The sequence below is a fragment of the Strix uralensis genome, chromosome 14 (assembly GCF_047716275.1).
Source record: "Strix uralensis isolate ZFMK-TIS-50842 chromosome 14, bStrUra1, whole genome shotgun sequence".
Lineage (NCBI taxonomy): Eukaryota > Metazoa > Chordata > Aves > Strigiformes > Strigidae > Strix > Strix uralensis.
The window spans coordinates 17,386,731-17,404,585 of NC_133985.1; the positions used below are offsets into that span (position 1 = coordinate 17,386,731).

The 17,855-nt window shown below is 59.7% G+C and overlaps 2 protein-coding genes across 2 annotated transcripts; one reads left to right on the forward strand and one right to left on the reverse strand.

Annotated features, from left to right (window-relative positions):
* Nucleotides 1-9,034, forward strand: CCDC69 (coiled-coil domain containing 69). The gene is made up of 9 exons (XM_074883751.1): nt 1-327; nt 5,523-5,592; nt 6,025-6,170; nt 6,408-6,483; nt 6,668-6,741; nt 6,968-7,069; nt 7,427-7,546; nt 7,793-7,890; nt 8,079-9,034. The coding sequence occupies exons 1-9, from the start codon at nt 280-282 to the stop codon at nt 8,245-8,247; spliced, it is 903 nt and encodes a 300-aa protein (XP_074739852.1). The 5' UTR covers nt 1-279; the 3' UTR covers nt 8,248-9,034.
* Nucleotides 9,035-9,376: 342 nt separating this feature from the next.
* On the reverse strand, nt 9,377-15,862 carry LOC141949643 (cationic amino acid transporter 2-like). Its single transcript, XM_074883500.1, has 11 exons — nt 15,526-15,862; nt 15,257-15,412; nt 14,825-14,993; nt 14,423-14,559; nt 13,831-14,053; nt 13,220-13,356; nt 12,728-12,830; nt 12,465-12,607; nt 11,910-12,076; nt 11,150-11,258; nt 9,377-10,877 (listed from the first exon to the last, which is right to left on the reverse strand). Exons 1-11 carry the CDS (start codon nt 15,860-15,862, stop codon nt 10,759-10,761), a joined length of 1,800 nt encoding a protein of 599 aa, XP_074739601.1. The 3' UTR covers nt 9,377-10,758.
* Between the last annotated feature and the right edge of the window lie 1,993 nt (nt 15,863-17,855).

Below are 17,855 nucleotides of genomic sequence, written 5' to 3' on the forward strand. Positions count from 1 at the left end.
CGGGGGCGGGCAGGCTGCGGCCGGGGGCCCTGCCCGCGGCTCGGGGGTGCAGAGCACCCTCTCCTGGCGCTGCCTGCGAGCAGCTGCGGGGACTTTTTTTTTTTTTAATTTTATTTTAATTTTTTTTTTTTTTTTTTTCCCCTGACTGCCAGCTGGGGCAGCTCGTCCCGTCCCGTCCCGTCCCGTCCCGGCGGGTCCCGCCGGGCAGCGGAGGCCGTTCGCCGGGGGGGATGCAGCACCCCGCGCCCCGCGGCTGAGCGGGCTCCCGGCCGCGGCTCCATGGGCTGCACCGGCAGCGCCCTGCGGTGCTGCCCCGCCGGCGGCAAGGTAGCGGCTGCGGGGGCTTTGCTGGGCTGGGCTTGGGCTGGGCTTTGCCTGGGGTCGGGGCTCGCGTGGGGTCTGGGGTCGCGTGGGACCGAGTGTGCGTGTTGTCGGGGTTCACGTGGAGTTGGGGTTCGCAGGGGATGGGGTTCGCGTGGGGATGGGGTTTGCGTGCGGATGGGGTTCGCAGGAGATGGGGTTCGCGTAGGGATGGGGTTCGCGTGGGTATGGGGTTTGCGTGGAGCCCAGCTTGCACCGCTGGGGTGGAGGTGTGCTGGGGGCACCCATCATGGATCGTCTTCCCCGCCCTGCCCCGGCTGCCCCCGGCTGCGTGGGACCCCACCAGCGTTGTGGGGGGGAGCCGGCACCGGGCACAGCGGGAGTTGGCAGCCACCTGCCCTGCTGCACCCTCCTGCACCCTCCTGCACCCTCCTGCACCCCTCCGGGCTCTCCCCCCACATCACGGGGAAGCCCAGACTAAAGGGGGTGCAGCATCTGGGGTGACGAAGCCTGTTGGAAATGCAGGTCCCATATAGGGCAGAGGTGGGTTCCCCCAACGAGACCTCTGCCAGCCTCCTACAGCATCCTCCCTTGTCCCAAAAGCTGGGTCCCCCCTTGTGCTGGGTCCCCCCTTTTGGCAAAGGTGACACTTCTGCTGAGGAACATTCTGAGTCCCCAACAGATGTCGGTGCATCGCTCCGCACTGAAGAGCTCTTCTGCGAGTTAAGGTCTAAAAATTATCTGCTGCTCATGATTATTATTTTTTGACGTGCTCATGCTGCCTTAGTGCCCCACCAGCGGCCTCAGGAGTTGTTTGTGAAGTTGGATGTGCTGTGTGTGCTGGTATCGGTGGGTCGGGGTTGCCGGAGGGTGGCAGGGACAGGAGGAAAGTCGGAAAGGCCCCACAGTGCCAGTGTGTCCCCCTACACGGGTGGCTCTTTGCAGAGGCAGCTGTGGGAGCTCGGCTGCCCGGGACCACGCGGCTGAAGCACAACTCGCTGCTGGGATGTGTGGGGGGAGCCGGCGCGGAGCTTGCACAGCCCTGGAGCCAGCAAGTGCCTTTATTTACAGCACTTGAAGGCTTGGCTGCTTCTCCATATCATGGAAAAAAAAAACCCGCTTCTCTCTGTATCATAAGATCAGACACTTCTGGGCTGGTTTGTGACTCTGAGAGCTCGCACAAATGGGTATGGGACAGGGAGAAATGGCAGCCCCGAGGCCCCAGGTGTTGAGAGTCGCACGTTTACCGAAATGAGGAAATTTAAGTCAGAGTCATTTACCCACAGACGCCTCCCTTCCTGTGCTTGCCCGCTCTTGAGCTCTTCTGCTCAGCCTTGCAGCGCTGCTCACCATGATTTGTGCCCCATAAAACAGCCCTGCTGCTGTGACTGACTTGCACGTTAATTCCGAAAGCAGCACTGAAAATCCCCTTTATGGCAAAAAGGGGTAAGGGCGGGCATTGAGCCACTCCTGCCCACATTCTCATGTCCAGGCTACCAAAAGGTGGGGTGGGAGACCTTCACCCTCCCACTGCTGCTGGCTGGACTGGCAGAGATGGTCCCTTGGCGATGGGGGAGCCCTCAAACCCCAGGGGCGAGCCCAGGCAGACCCCGGGTGCACATCACAGGGCTGGGGGCTGTCACGGGGCTGACGGCTGCGGAGTTTTTGGGGCCGGTCCCAGGTTGGAGGTGACCTTGGGGAGCCCGTGCTGGGCTGGGTCCGGTGGGTGGATGGCATACCAAGCGCCTCTGCGTGCCCTGGGGGAGGTGGCTTGGCAGCCTTGTCCTTCCCGTCACCGGGCTGCGGGCAGCGAGGCGATAAGGAGCCATGGGCACAAGTGCCACAGCCGGAGCCTGGCCCCGAGCTGGGGGCACTGTCCCCAGGGGGTCCCTTCCCCTCCAGCTCCATCCACCCACACTTGGCCACTCGTGGTCACCGCTTTCCCTTCGGTCGTGCTCCTGGCGTGAGAGAGGCCAAGACGCCTTCATGACAGATCAGGACTGAGGCTTGGCCATCTTCCAGGGCTGGGGTGAATTTATTTTGGAGATATAGGAACTATATGTAGCAGCAGGAGCCAGGGAAAGGTCAGGATGCAAGCCCTGGGGCTGTCAGCGGTATGAAGGGTTTGCGTACGATCTGTGGCACAGATCTGACTGTACGAGAGGTGATTGCCATCTTGTAACACAACCAACGCCAGAAGAAAAACAACAGCAGAGTCAAAGACAGGTTCCACAGACATGTGCCAGCGTTGCTCTGGCTGCACTGAGCATCTGCTGAGGGTCCCGGGGAGGTTTCAGGGTCATGGGCCAAATCCTGACCCCCCTTCTCCACAGCCAAAAAGCAAAACCTAGTCCCCAGGAGCAGAGTTGGATTTAAATGCTCGTTTCCTGCCTCTTTGTGATTTTGTTTGCTGACTGCAAGGTTGCATGGTTTAATTGCTTAACTTACTTGTAAAACAGGAAAAGAGGAAGAAAAATACAGTACAAAACCCCACCTCAGCCTAAAAGCTGAAGCAGAGGCTTCAGCTGATCCAAGCTGCCCGCACCGTGCCGGCTGCTTCTGCACAGGTGCTCCCCACCCCTGGCACCTTTCGAGATGCCTCTGGTTCTGCTGGAAATCCTGATTAATTCTTCCATAAACAGTTTTGCTCCAGACCTTTAGAAATATTTAGTTCTAAGAACACGGATACATTTCCTTTTTTATCGCTAGAAGGTATTTTTTGGCACGAACCTCCTCAAAGCCGAAGCCAGAGGTTTCCATGCTGAGACCTTACAGGACAAGGAGCGCTGCCGATGGTCTGCACCTGTGGGACATTTCGGGCTGTTTCTTCCCTGCGCCGAGGCTGTTCCAGCTGGAGCAGCTCCCAGCCTGCTCCCTTCACACGCAGCAGATACCGGGGCTGTCTTCCAGCTTTTCAAAATGCGCCGGGCCATACTGGACACACGGGTGCCACATGCTGCTCTGGAAGTGGCAGCGGAAGGTGCCTCCATATTTCAGTTTTCAGCCACATTTTGCTTTTCACCCTGGCTTTGGCAGCAGAGCTCTCATCCCAAAGGACAATTGGGTGCTTAGGAGTAAAATTAGCTCCAGACACTGTTTTAATTGCTCCTAGAGATAGGAGGTTTGCCTCTTGTAGCCTCGAGGCAGGTATTTAGATTTGTCTGCGGATGCTGGCATACCTCTTGCGCCCTTTAGCCATTTCTGAGTTAATTGCAGTTGTCTCAAATCATCCTCCCTGAGCATCGAGGGTCTCTGAGGCCCTGTCCCGCTGGGTTTGGGGCATGGGGGAGAGGTGTAAGTGCCCTGGGTCCACACTGGGGACATTGCCCATGTTATGGGGGTGACCAGGTGTGACCAGCCCTGGATTCTCTGTCCTTGGGCATCACCTTCACCAGCGAGTGGGACACATGCAGCAGAGGAGGTTTGGTTTGGGCAGGTTGAGGTTTGGGGGTCGCTCCTGGAGGAGGATACCTGCGTCCTGCTGCTGGCACAGCTCAGATCATCCAAAACCCTTCTGCCAGGACGGTCCCCCTGCACAGCCTTTGCTTTGTTGCAAAGCGGGGAGGAGCTTTTGAGGTTCCCATGGTGCCCCCAGGCTTGCAGAGCCCTGACTATCTCATCCACCCACCCCCATCAGACTCCAAAACCCAGCACGGGACACGGGGTACATTAAATAGCAGGGGGATGCACATCAGCATGAGATGGGTGCAGGAGGCAGGCTGGAGACCCTGGGGACCCTTTGCAGGCAGGGCTGCTGGGGCTCGGCGGCATCCCAGGGCACCCCACATTTTCAGGGCGAGCCGTGGTGGCAACAAGAACAAATCCTGCAAATCCCAACCGTCTGGTGCCTCCTTGCCCCGCTGCCTGGGCTGCGTTCAACGCCGCGGCCGCTCACGCCATAGAAGGGAAGATAAAGCCGTGGCTTCCCAGAGGTTTAGAGTTTTCCTGCGCTCTCTGGCAACTGCACTTCCCTCCAGCTTCAGAAGGGGGGCTGCAAGGGAGGTGGAGGCAGGGACGCCTGTTTGCTTTGCCTCGCTTTTTTCCCAAGCCAGGCTCCCTAATCTGGTCTGTATTTGGCCACGCCGCTGTGACAGCGGGGCCAAGCCGGGGTGCAGCCAGCACAGCGGGGTCCCTGGCTCCCTGCAGGCTGCAGGGCTGGTTTCATTAGGGACCAGTATTTTTAGGGGCAGCTTTGCCAGGGACTGGAGAGCAGCAACAGGTCTACAGGTGGATTCCCTCACCCACAGTACTTCCACAGCCCTGCCCAGAAACACGACCCAGTGACGGGCACCCGGGGCAAGATTTGCCCCACACTGGGGAGGCTGAGCTGCGAGAGCCGGCGAGCTTTGTTTCTATCTTTCAGCAACAGATAAAAATATATCCATCTCTTTTTTTTTTTAACTCCTCCCCTCCAAGTGACTAAATTAAACCCATGCAGGGCTGGAAGGCATCCCGTGGAGCTGTGCTGCTGAAGGCAGCTCCCGGCTCTGGGTTATATCAGCCCCGCGGCGACAGTGGGAGCATGCGGGAGTGCGCGGGGCCGAGCAGCACATTCCTGCACTCCTGAGGTCATTGCTTGTGCTGCCGCCAGCCCTCGCCTGCTGCCAGCCCTGCACGGGGTCAGCATCGCCTCTGATTTATGGTTATTTTTCATTTCTCACTCCTGCTCCGGCATGGGCTGTGCCAAAGCCCAGCTGTGTAAAGCACCAGCGGAGGGGTGTGTTTGGGGTGCTGCAAGGTGCCAGGGACCAGGCTGACCCTGAGCATCCCGGGGGCAGCAGGGAAGGGCAGGAGCAGTGTGGCAAGGAATCGCCATAGCTGGTGCCCTGACAAGTGCTCCCTTCTCTCTCCCACCAAATATTTTGCTGCTGGAGCCTATTTTGCACCAGCACCATGTCGGGGGGGGGGGGGGGGGGGGGGGGTGAGCATCCCCCAGGTTTTCCAGCCAGTGGCTGGCAATGCCGCATGTTCTGGGACGCAGGGAACCAGCACAAGCTCAGGGCTGCCTGCCAGGTGACATGTACGCACCCATGGGTGCTCGGGCTGGCAGGGGGCGGCGGGTCGGGCAGGGACCACTGCTGCTCGAGCGCCCGTGTTTTAGCAGGGCTCAGTGCAGTGTGCCTGGCTGCAGGGTGTCCTCTGCCTGCAGCCACCTGCCCCCCTTTGTCCCCCCTTGCTCCAGCCCCCTCTCTCTCTGCCAGAGACAGCTAAAAGTCCAGCAGCAGAGGGGACCAGCTTCCCAGGAGCTCAGGGTCTTGAAGACAGAGAACGGTAAGAAGAAAATATGTGTCTCCCCCCTGCTGTGCTTTCTCAGTGTGATATTAAGAAAGCAGTAGGACAGACCCCAGGGCCAGCCTGCCCCAGGGCCAGGGAGGATGGGGATGGTGGCTGCAGCCTCCACATGGTGCTGGTGCTGGTGCTGGTGCAGGCCGGCAGACGTGATGGCATCCTAGAGATGATGGCATCCATCCTCTTGGGCAGACAGATTGTCCCCAGGGCAGGAAGCCTAACGAGCTGTGTTCTCTCTGAGCCTGCCAGCGCCATCCCAATTAGTGCTAACACACACCAGTGTGATGGGGGGTGGTATTTGTCCAGTGGGAAGAGGACAGGGGCTGAACCCAGGCCACCGCGCTGGCAGGTCGGCTGCCCAGGACATCCAAGCAGGATGCGGCCGGTGCCGTTTCAGACGCATTTGTGTTGCAGCCAATGTCACCCTGTTGCCTGAGGATGGGAAGGAGAAGGCAGCGCTGCGAGAGGAGTGGATGGAGAGTGGGAGTCTCCTCCAAAGCCAGGAGGAGGAGGAGAAGGAGCGGCTGCAGGCAGGAACCCCGGGAATCGTTAACATCCAGGTTGGTTGAAAAGGCAGGTGCTGCTGGGGGCGGGGAGCGTGTGGCCAGCCAGGACTTCCCAGGCAGTGATCATGGACCTGGCACACGCTGGGCTGGGCTCTCCCGTTTTTCGGGAGAAGGAAGGGGTTAGGAGGGGGTTAGGAAGCCGGGAGCGGTGTGGGTCTGGTAATGAGTCATGGCAGGTGGGGAGGGCCAGAGCATCCCTTACACCTGGTCTGTCATTTCCCTGCTCCCCAGGTGGAAAAGGGAAAGGACCTGGAGCTGAAGGAGCAGTTTGATGCCCTGAGAAGAGAGCACACGGAGACCCTGCAAGGTGCGTGCCGGGACAGCCGGGCTCCCCGCAGCCCCCCTGCCTGCTCCCCCTGCCAACTGCCAGTACACCTCCGGATTTGTGTGGGGGCATGGGGATGCTGCTCCACGGCATTGTGGGGCTCAGGTGGGGCTCACTGCACCGGTGTCCCTGCACCAGTGACGCTCATCTCGTGTCCTCGCTGCAGAGCTCCAGAGAGCACATGAGCAGGAGAAGCTGCTGCTGGCTGAGTCCCACCACAGGTCCCAGGCGGCCTTGCAGGTACCCGCGGAGAAATCCCTGGGGAGCGGGTGCTTATGGAGGGCTTGAGGACCATCTGCTGGTTCAGCCATGGTGCCCCAAGCTCCTTGGTGGCCACCTCAGTCCCTGGTGTGCCACGCAGGCTCCTCCAGCCCTGGGGTTATCGGGGTGCCATAACCCAGCAGTGCCCCTGCTCAGGAAGAAATCCTGGACACCCCTTATCCTGCTTCTTCCCCGGCTGCCCTAGGAGACAATCCAGACACTGAATTCCCAGCTGAAGTCCTTCCAGGAGAGGATGAAGCGGGTGGAGGAGTCACTCTTGAGCACAGACTACAAGAAGCACATCCAGGTGCAGGGAGGGGTGTCAGGGAGGGGACCCTCCTCTGGGGTGCTGACCCAAAGCTGGGGGTGCTTCTCTGATGGACCCTGAGAGCGGGGTGGGGGAGGCTGGAGCTGGGGAGGGGGACACAGAGAAGCTGAAGCGGGGAGCAAAGCCCTGTCTCTGGGAGGTGCATGGGCTGTTGGGGTCCCTTGAACTCAAATGGTGAGTGAAACATGGTGTCTTGTGGGTACAAGCCCATTATGGGCCATGCAGGGCCTCAGCTGAGAGCACTGTCCTGCTGGGGTCATGGGAGGGGGTGAACCATGGCAGATGCCCCGAGTGCCCACCTTGCTGCAGCTGCTGCACCCCCTCTGTGCCTCGCAGGAGCACGGGAGCCCCAGCCCCTTCTGGGAGCAGGAGCTGGAGAGCCTGCACTTTGTCATCGAGATGAAAAATGAACACATCCATGGCCTGGACAAGAAGCTGCTGAACCTGGAGACCGTGGTGGGTTGAAAGGAGGGGGTCACAGGTGGGCTCTCCTCTTTCCATCTCTTCTCCCCACCTGAATCCTGTCCAGAACTTGCAGCTGAAGCAGAGGTGGATGGGGCCCGGGTCCTTTCTTGCAGTGAGGAGGGGACGTGGGTGCAGTGCCACCATGCTCCCACCAAGCCAGCACTCCCCCCAAGAGGGAGGTGGGGAGGTTCAGAGGTGCTTTCCAGCTCCCTCCTCACCCTCATGCCCCCCTTCCAGGTGGAGAGGAACCTTCTGCTGGAGGAGAAGGTGAAGACTCTCCAGCAGGAGAACGAGGACCTGCAAGTTCGCACCCAGAACCACTTGGTCATGGCAAGGTAAGTGCTGGTCTCGCGTGCCCACCAGCTCCCCGGTGGCATCTCCGATGGGGACAGAGGTGGCAGCGGTGGCGGGGAAGGGGGGAATACATCACAGCCTGCGGTGCCACCGGCTGCTTTGCGGGGAGCGGAGGGGTCTCGCGGGCGCTTTGCCCAGTGTCTCTGGCAGCGGTGCTGTTTGCCCACAGGCAGCTGTCGGAGGAGCTCCTGGCCGCTCGTGGGGCGCTGGAGAAGGAGGCGCAGCTGCGGGAGCAGGCTCACCGTGAGAAGGAGGAGCTGCTGTACCGTGTGCTCAACGGCGGGGACGGCTCCCCCTTCCCCATCGCTGCTGGAGAGGTGCCCCTCATCGCCACGTAGCATGCCACCGACCGGCACCGAGCGCTGCCGGGGGGGGGCTGTCGGGGCTCTCCTCTGGGTGCCTGAGCCCGGGGCTGCTCTCACAAGTGCCCCCACTGCCAGGGCAGGACCCCGGGTCGGCCAAGCCCTCGGGGCGGCCCCGTCCGATTGGGGTGATGGAGCATTTCACAGGACACTTGCGCCGGCCTTTCCCCAGCCCGTGTGGGGCTGCAGGGAGATCCCAGCCACCCCCCCTGTGCCATCCCTGCACCCCTTCCTCTGGTGGGAGGCTGTGGGGAGCTTTCTGGGGGTAAAAGGGGTCAGCCAGGACATGCAGAGGTGCACTGGGCTAGATCCGACCCAGCACATAACCAGCATCAGGCTGCCCAGGGGCGTGAGGCAAGGAAGACAAGGCAGTCACTGCTATGGGGTTGACCACTGGGAAGATGAAGAGGGTGCTGGGGACATGATGGTGTTAAGCTACCTCATTCCCTGGGGAGCATCCCTGGGAAGCGGGTGGCCAAGCCCAGGGCTGAACCACGGAGCTTTCACGGAGTGAAGGGCAGGAGGGACGGCTGCAGCTGGGTATATCTGCCACCTCCTGCACCACCCTTGCTATAGACCATGTCAACCTGTCCCATTTCGGGGCTTGGCCTCCTGCTCAGGCTGCTCTGAGCCGATGCCGCCCATTTCTGCCATTTCCAGTCCAGGGCTTCCCCTGCCCAGGACCTGCCTCACTCCCTGGGGAGAGGGGCCAGGTGGGACTCCCACCCACACCCTCCTCTCCCCATCGCCTCCTCCATCTTCAGAAAACAGCTCCCAGGGATTGGTCCTGCAGCCCAAGCGTGCCCCTGCTCACTGCCACACAGATGCCAAGCCCTCCTTGTCCCCTCGCTGCCCAGAGCAGCACCACCCGCCCCACCTTCTCCCCCAAAGCCAGGCAGAGGCTGCATGCCCGGAGGTGGGCATCCCGAGGGGGATCAGGCTTCAGTGGCATCTGCCAGCAGGTCACATCCCTGCTCCGAGGGAGTGCTTCCCCATCGGGGAAGATGTTGCCAGCATGGCTGTGGGTCAGGGCTGGATGCACACAAGCACTTTCCACTGGGCGCACAAGTGTGGTGGGACGGTCACTGCTCCGGGGGCTGTCACTGGGCCTGTCCCCTCCCTGGGGCTGTTTAGCCAGGGAGGGGTGTGTGTGTGTGTGTGTGTATGTGCGTGCACCAGGCCAATGTGCTACTGGCTGTAACAAGTACAAGTCTGTAAGAAACAACAGCCTCAAGAATCCCATGTTTGGGGACCGGTGCAGGCGTATCTCACAGTGCGGCCGTGTGCTCTGCACCTAGGGCAGGGGGAGGATGAGGAGGGGTGGGAGCAGGCGCCACAGAATCACACAAAGGGAGCCCCAGAGGAGGCCTCTGCTGCCAGTCCCCCCTCTTCCTGCTCCTTCCCTCGTTTCATTCATTTCAATGGGCTCCCAACACAGGGCAGACCTTGACCCTTCCACCCCTGCCAAGCTGGCAGAGCCACTGCAACAGCTGCTTCCGTCCTTTGTGCCGATCCTTATCGGGAAAATAGCAACCAAACGAGGCAGCCAGGAAGGCAACGTGGATGCAGGGTCCAGCTCTCACCCAAGCACCTCCATGGGGTGCACAAACTGGGAAATGGGGGTGTCTGTTGTGTCACACCTGTGTCCCCCCAGGGCACCCACTGTCCACGCATCCCCACAGCTCTGGGAATGGATGGTGGGACACCCTCCAGCTTTGCAAAGTGACCTCAGGGATGTGGGGGGACATGCCAGATGCTGTAGCACCAGAGCAGGGGTCATGGGGCAGGTTGCTGCCCCACAAGTCCTGCCCAGCTGTAGTTGAAGGGGGAAGGATGGCTGAGCAAAGGGAGATGATGCTGGTAGCATTGAGCATCCTGCTCTGGGCACCTGGTACTGCATCCCACTCCCCCTGCGTGGGACCCAGAGGAATGTGCCCAGCTCAGGGAAAGGGGAGTGCTGGGAACCGAGGAGGAGGAATAAATGAGTCCAGAAAAGGACTTGCCCACAATAAAGAGGAAAGAGCCCAGCACAGGCAGTACCTTGGTGGTCACAGGGGGACAGGCAGGTCAGCCCTGCCTGCCTCGGGGTGCCTTGGGGCAGCAGGACAAGCCTCCACACCACTCTGACATGAGTGGCTGAGGGACAGGGTAGGCAAGGGGACAGGCAGAATTTGGGAGGCAGCAAGGAGAGGTTTCAAAAGCAAAAAAAAAAAAAAAAGAAAAATACCCACAACCCAGTAAGAGCAGCAAAAACACTTGTCTGCTTTATCCTCTCCAAACAAAACTCCTTCAGCAGCGGCTTGCCATGAGGAGTCAGGTTGCTCAGGGAGGTTTCACCAGACTTGAGAGAAAACTGCTCCCAGGCTCGTGTGAGGGCTGTGCCCCTCCACAGGATGGGACCTTCAGCCCCTTTTCCCCTTAGGCACAGGGTGGAGGGAGCCAGGCACTCAGGGACCATCCTGGAGCAGATGGGCACAGTACAGTCTCTCAGGGCTCCAGGGCCACCTCCCTGGCCGTGCTTCCCGGTGGCTCCCGGGGGGCCACCCCTTCGGGCCAGTGGCTCTCAGCGCTGTGACGGATCCCGTAGCCAAAGTAAATGAGGAAACCTGGGAAAGGCAGAATAGGGGGTGTGTGTAGGCGGGGGGGGAGCGTGTCCACTCTCTTCCCTCCCCTCCCAGCTGCAAAGTTCCCACTCCTTTGGGCCACACATCTGAGGATGGAGTGCTCCCGCCACCCTTTGACATTAAAGTTCAGCATCTCCTCCATCTGCCCACCACTGCTCTGCAGTCAGCATTAATGCCCTGGGCCCTCAAACCAGCTCTGCTTCACCCAAAAAGGTTGCTGCCAGCTCTGGGACCTTGACAGTGGCTGGGCTTACCGATGGCCATCCAGAGCAGGTACCGTAGCCAGGTGGCCACGCTGAGCCGGGCCATCAGGATGCTGTTGATGGTGATGCCAAGGAGCGGCAGGAAGGGCAGGCAGGGAACCTGCAGAGACCAAGCACAAGGAATGGGGTCACGCCTTCGCCCTCCGGCACTGGCTGGCCCATAGGTAGGGCTTTCACAGCTGAATTAGGCTGTTTGCTGCTTTGGTTAGTTGCTGACAGGCAAGGGGAAGCCCAGCCTGGCTGTCAGGCTTGGAGACCTGAGCTGGGACTGCAGCCTGTGCTGGAGAGGGATGCTCGTGGAGGGTGGTTTGGTTGACAGGTCCTGCACTGGGGCAGGAGGTGCTGCAGGATTTAAGGGGGAAGCAGTAAACCACTAGCAAAACCAATCCAGGGTGTCAGGACCAGGTTTCTTTTTACTAAAGAGCAGCTTTGATTCGTGCAGCAGGCACTGGGCTCAGTTGGGGCTGCAAGAGGAGCCTCTTTGGCTTGTGAGAAACGGGGGGAAGAACCAGGCAGCACTCACAGTCCCTACGGAAAACCCCGTGAGCTGCCCAATGATGCCTCCAACAGCACTTTGTTCAACATGGATGAGGTTTGTTCAACATGGATGTTCCCTCTGCCCGACCTGAAGCAGAGGGAACACCCGCCCTGATGCAACATAACCCTTTCCCCACAGGGCTGGGGCACTTGCCTCCCCTCCATCCCCCAGGTCCTTCTCCCTGGGGATGGTCCCCAAGGGCTGTGTGCTTACCGTGAAGGATGCTCCCTCCTGGCTCTGAGGCTGCCTCCAGATGAGCAGAGCTGCCGCCAGGATCCCCAGAAGAGGCAGAGCCAGGGCAGTGATGCACCAGACACCCCCAGCCTGGAGGCAGGGCAGCCCGGCGGTGCTCACCCAGCTCACAGTGATGACCAGGGCGGCTGCAGAGGGACCATGGCGGCGTGTCAGGGCAGCGCTTCCCCGGGGCTGAGCCCGTCCCTCTCCTGGGGTGCAGTGCCCAGGCTGCCATGGCGGGAGGGACAAAGGATAACCAGGAGACAGGACTGGGTGGCTTGTCATGGTGGGTTTAGCTTTTCTCTCCAGTCTGGGAAGTGGAGGGAGTGGGAGGTTTCCCGAGGTCCCACTGGGGCAGCCAGCTATGCGGCAGTCAGGAGAGGGCAGGAGGGAGCCAGGCAGGCCCTGCCTGCATCCCGCTGCCAGGTGGTTTTCAGCGAGCAGGAACCTGCCAGCCCGTGCTACAGCAGCAATGTCCCCAAGGGTCCCCCCATGCCAGCTCCCCGTAAAGCCCATCCATCGCTCCTGGCATACCTACGGCTGTCAGAGCCCAGGCCACCACGGCAGAGGATCGTGGGGTGGGATGAGGAGGCGGCCGGATAAGATGGTCCCACCAGAGCTGCACAGCTGGGACCTTCCCCACAGCAGTGTCCTGAGCGCTGGGTCCAGGGCGATACCTGAGGAGAAGATATTGGATGTCAAGTTCAAGATGCACCTGCAGTGCACCAAGGCTAGTGCTTTGTCCCAGGCATGGCCAACATCAGGAGTAGGGTGAGCCCTGTCCCCAGCAGTCTCACCTGAGCAGCAGCACACAGCCAGCCACCAGTGAGTAGGCCAGCAGCGTGCCGATGGACATTATGTCAACCAGGGCTTTCAGGTCGAAGAGGAGGGCCAGGAGAGCTGCGGGGATGAGAAGCCCTTTCAGCCTCCCAGCAGAGCTGGCAGCCCTGTTGCTGTGCCTATCTCAGTTGTGCTCTCCATCTGCCACCCAGGGTCCCCCTGACACCCACTGCAACAGGACACCAGCACCTCAATGAGCTGGTGATGCTTCAGTCACTACTGCAAAGCATCCTGCCACCTCCTGCCTGGCAGCTCAGAGAGGCTGAACTGGTGTCTGGGACAGCATTGAGGCCAAATGGTCTTTACCAGCAGCGATGAGACCTCTCTCTGGGTGGAGAGATATTGCTTAAACAGCTACTGACAAGCTAGGGGGTCTGTGTTGTCCTGCTGAAAGAGGACATCCACCAAACCCTGCTCAAGGGTAAGGGGTAGCCCAGTCGCTCACACACCTGCCACTCCTCCAGACACCAGCGTTGCCACCACCGGACACTGACGGCGACTAACTTTGGCCAGAGGTTTGAAGAGGAGCCCATCTCGAGCCATTGCATACAGGATCCGTGGCATGGGGAACATGGAGCCCAGGAGGCTGCAGAGAGGGGAAGAGGTGGGGGAGAAGAGGGCAAGAATCCAGGAGGTGCCATCCTGCCTTTTGGGCCTCCTTGGGTGCCAAGGGAGCTCCCATTCATCTGTATGGTCCATGACCTTCTCAAGACCACACTGGAAAGACCATCACCTCCCTCCCCATCAGATGAGGGACAGTATTGGGGAAGTGATGTCCACGGGTCACCGGGAGTCCTGTGCACACCAGCCTGCTCCTGCGGCCACAGTGCCACCCAACTACTTCTTCCAGCTTTGGGCCAGAAGTGGCATATCAAGCGATTGTGATTTGGTTGCTCTTCTTGATCATGAGGGGCCAGGCTGGGAGCAACAGGGTTTGTGAGGAAGGGCTGAGGGATTTTGGCCGAGCAGGGCAGTCAGAAGGAAGGAGTTGGGGATGTGTTATAGCTCCAGTGCCACCTCGCTCTGAGCCACAGAGCTGCCATCAGAGGACTCCCCTCACCTGGTTGTCAGGGCACACAGTGAGCCCACAGCCACAGCGTGCTTCGCACTGCTCCAGCCAACGTATTCAAAAGCCACTGGGAGTGGGCTCATGGTGTCCAGGAGATAGTAGGGCATCACCAGCGTGAGGGCAGCAGACACCCCAAAGTACGCGAGGAAGCAGATGAGGAGTGAGAGGATGATGCCTATGGGGATGGATCTCTGCGGGTCCCTCACTTCTTCCCCTGGGGAGGACAAGCTCAGCTGTAAAGACAGATTCTCATTTAATAGCCCATAGCCCCCCACGAGAGGGGACACAGAGGCCTTCTAGCAAGGACCACTAGACCTCAGGACACAGAGGCCTTCTAGTAAGGACCACTTAGACCTCCTGGGCTCCAGGGTTATGGGGATAGGGACTGTCTCTGCTTCAGGATTAGCCCAGTCATGCCACATGGACTCATAGTTCCTCCTCTGAGCACGGAGGGCAGGAGAGAGCCGGGATGTGCCCATTCCCAGCCCAGCCCCACACCAGCTCCCGGAGTTGTGGGGAGAACCACTGCCACAGCCCCCCAGCCTGCAGGGAAGGGTCCCTCCAGCATCTCTCCCTGCCTCACCCGTGGTAGCGATGCAGTCAAATCCAACAAAGGCATAGAAACAGGTAGAGGCTCCAGCCAAGGTCCCAGTGAAACCATAGGGCATGAAGCCTCCCACCCCAAAGGCACTGGTCATGTTGTCAGCCACGGACTGGTTCCTGAGAGGAGGAGGAAGAGTCAGGCAGTGCAAGGGGTCAGTGCAATGGCGTCTCAGGATGCGCCCAGGCTGAACAGTCCCTCAACCCGCTCACCCCTCCAGCATCAACCCAGCAGGGCTTAGGACTTTGGCTCTTTGATGCATTGCCAACAGACCAGGGAGGAACAGGAGAAAGTGGGATTTCCTGGGATAAAGTGTTAGGGGGGTGACCCAGCCATCCCCATCCACCTCTGAAGGCAGTGCAGGGAGAGCAGAGCCCCTCATACCCAGTCTCGTGGGCAGCTGCCCATGGCAGATCATCCTCCCTGAGCTTCCAGTTGCTCAGGTCGCCTTTGATGAAGCCGCTCACTGTGATGAAGAGCAGGACAAGCACGTTGAGAGCTGTGAAGGCTTTGTTGACTGTGGTGGACTCCTTCACTCCAAAGCAAAGTAGCCCTGGAGATGAAAAGAGCAAAACTGGCCGAGCCCCCTGGATGTCACCAGGCTCAGGGTAGACATTAGTGGGGAGGGTGAAAAAGGAGGGACAGTGGTACAGTCAGGAGGATCTGCAAACTTTCCCACATTCTCCTTGTATTCCCCATTCTTTGCTCAGGGAAACAGCAAAGCCTCAGAGGGGTCAGCACCAGCCTGAAGAGCCCAAGGTGGGGTGAGGAGCTCATCCTACACGATGGAGGGTGACACAGGGGGAAGCACCCTACCTGCCAGCAGGACCACCAGGCCAGCAGCAAAGGCATCCGGGTACTCCGCCAGCCCCGCAGAGCTCATGGCTGCGTGAGCACCCAAAAACCTCCCCATCTTCTTGCCAAGGAGCTGGTCAAAGGTAGCGCTCCAGGCCCGGGCAACGCTGGCGGTACCTAGGGAGAGGTGGCAGCTGGGGCAGTGATGGTGGCCCCGTGGGGTCTGGGAATGACACCCATCAAAGCCACTAATGCAAAGCAAAGGTGGAGGGATCAAAAGGGCCTTATACCGATGACATAAGACAGCAGCAGATTCCACCCGGCGATGAATGCCCACAGCTCGCCCACTGTCACGTAGCTGTAGAGATAGGCAGACCCAGCCAGGGGCACGCGGGCCCCAAATTCGGCATAGCACAGCCCTGCCAGAGCAGACACCACGGCTGCAATCAGGAAAGAAAGGACGATGCTTGGGCCGGAGATGGTCTTAGCCACTTCCCCTGCCAGGACGTAGACGCCAGCCCCCAGCGTGCTGCCCACTCCCAAGGCGACAAGGTCCACAGTGGAGAGGCAGCGGCGAAGGCTGGAGCCCTCTGAGCCAGCCGGGACTCGCTTTCTGCGGGAAAGCATCTTCGAAACAGAGACCAGGCAGCCCCAGCACGGCATCTGCCGGAGAGGAAAGCAGCAGGCGTGAGGATGCTGCTACTCCATAGGCACCACCCTGGGGACGTGACCCAAACCCAGCCTGAAGGCTTTCCTTGCAGCTCCCACTGTCCACACGGTGCTTCTTGGAGTCCCTGGGTGCTGCCTGTTTTCTGCCGCTGCCAGAAAAGCAGCCTATTTTGGAGCAAGATGGGGCTAAAGTGGCTGCATTGCTCTATCTTCCTGGCAAGAAGTGGAGCAATGCATGATTGGGGTTTGCTGGGCTCTGTCAGATTCATGCTACGGTGAGAGGGGACAAGGACACCTGCTTGTCCCCCTGACAGCTCAGAAAGTCCTATTGCTCCAGCAGCATCCTCAGCAGGGACACAGAGCCAGCATTGTCCCAGCTTTGACACTGACACTATTTGAAATGCAGAAACCAGGCCAGAAAAGGAGGGATGGGAGATGCTCTGCTCCTGGAGCAGCCGTTGGCCTTGAAGTGCACCAGGAAGGACCCATCTGCTCAGCTGAAGATGCTCCCACAGCACCCATAACTGCGGGTCACTGGCACAGCTCAGACAGAAACTGGTCCCCTGAGCCATCAGCCTGTACAGTAATGCTGTGGCTTGCTTGAGTCACCGATGGGGACATCAGCCCAGCAGAAACCCAGAATTGTGTGATATTTGTGCTTGGGGCAAGTGAGACGCTTGGCATGGCATGCCTGGGATTTGTGTGCCTGCCCCCATCCTGCCCGTCCTTCCCCAGGAGCTCCCAGGACTGCAGAAAGGGGGGCTGCATGCCTCCACATCTGCATGGTGCTGCCAGGATCTCTGGGTTACCCTGAAGCAAAGCAAAATCCACGCTGCACGCTCCAAATCCCATAATGTGCTACTTACAGAACCAGGAAACCCTGCCCACTGGCATGTCCCACCTCAGCAGCCCCGAGGATCACAGGGCCATGCAGTCCCCGCTGTGGCGCGGAGCCCGGAGGGGACAGGGATCGCCCTGGGGCAGTGTCTGGCACCCTGACCCGCAGGATGGGGTGCTGTAAGCCCTTGTGACACAGGGAACCCCAACCTCCAGGATGACTGCTGTGTTTTCTGGGGGCTGGAGAGCCACTGCCCAAGGCCAGGCCAGCTGGAGCTGCCTTCCAACCCCCCCAGCAGCACCCACCCACTCCACAACACCAGTCCCACCTAGGGCATCTCACCCTGACGATTTTCCCTTCTTCTGTAAACAAACTACTTACTCCGGCCATCCTTTGGGCAAACTGCTCCAGCTGTGAGCTGATGGGGAGGGCAAGCACCAGGCAGCCCCAGTTACACTCTCCCCTTAAATCCCTTTTGGGAGAGCCCTGGCCCTCCTCCCGCTGACCACCACTCTGAGCTACACAATGGGAAATCTATGCAGAAATATTTTTCCCACAACGCCTTCCAAATCATACACACAAGCCTGCAATGCTAATAGGCTCAGAGGCATTATTGAGGGAGTTTAGTTAACATTTCAATGTTGCCTGTGCAGATAGAAGGGGGAACCCCTTCCCTCTGTCCCTGCTCCCTCATACCAGGACCCTCATCTCAATCTGTGGAGCAGGTTTTGGAGGAAATCCAAGCAGAGAGGAGCAAAAACATGGCCAGGTCAGGATGCAGAGGTGCATGCACCTACAGCTGTGTCCATATCCAGGCTGAGCTTCCCAGGGGGACACAAAGGGAGGTGAGCAGGTCCAAGATTTGACTGCAGCAGCAAGGCAGAGGAGCACAGACCCAGCTCCATGGGATGTTTGCAGCAGCACATCCAGCTGTAGCTCCCAGAACCAGAGTCCTGAGGCTGTCTGCACTTCCCTAGTATTTAGATACCAAGACCCCAGTTGCTGCCCACACCTTGTCACAGCCCCACTGCACAGAGACAGCAGTCTTAGGTGAAGAAGTACACAGTCAGCTCAAGTGCAGCTCATAGCAGGGCAGGTAGCAGCACCATCCAC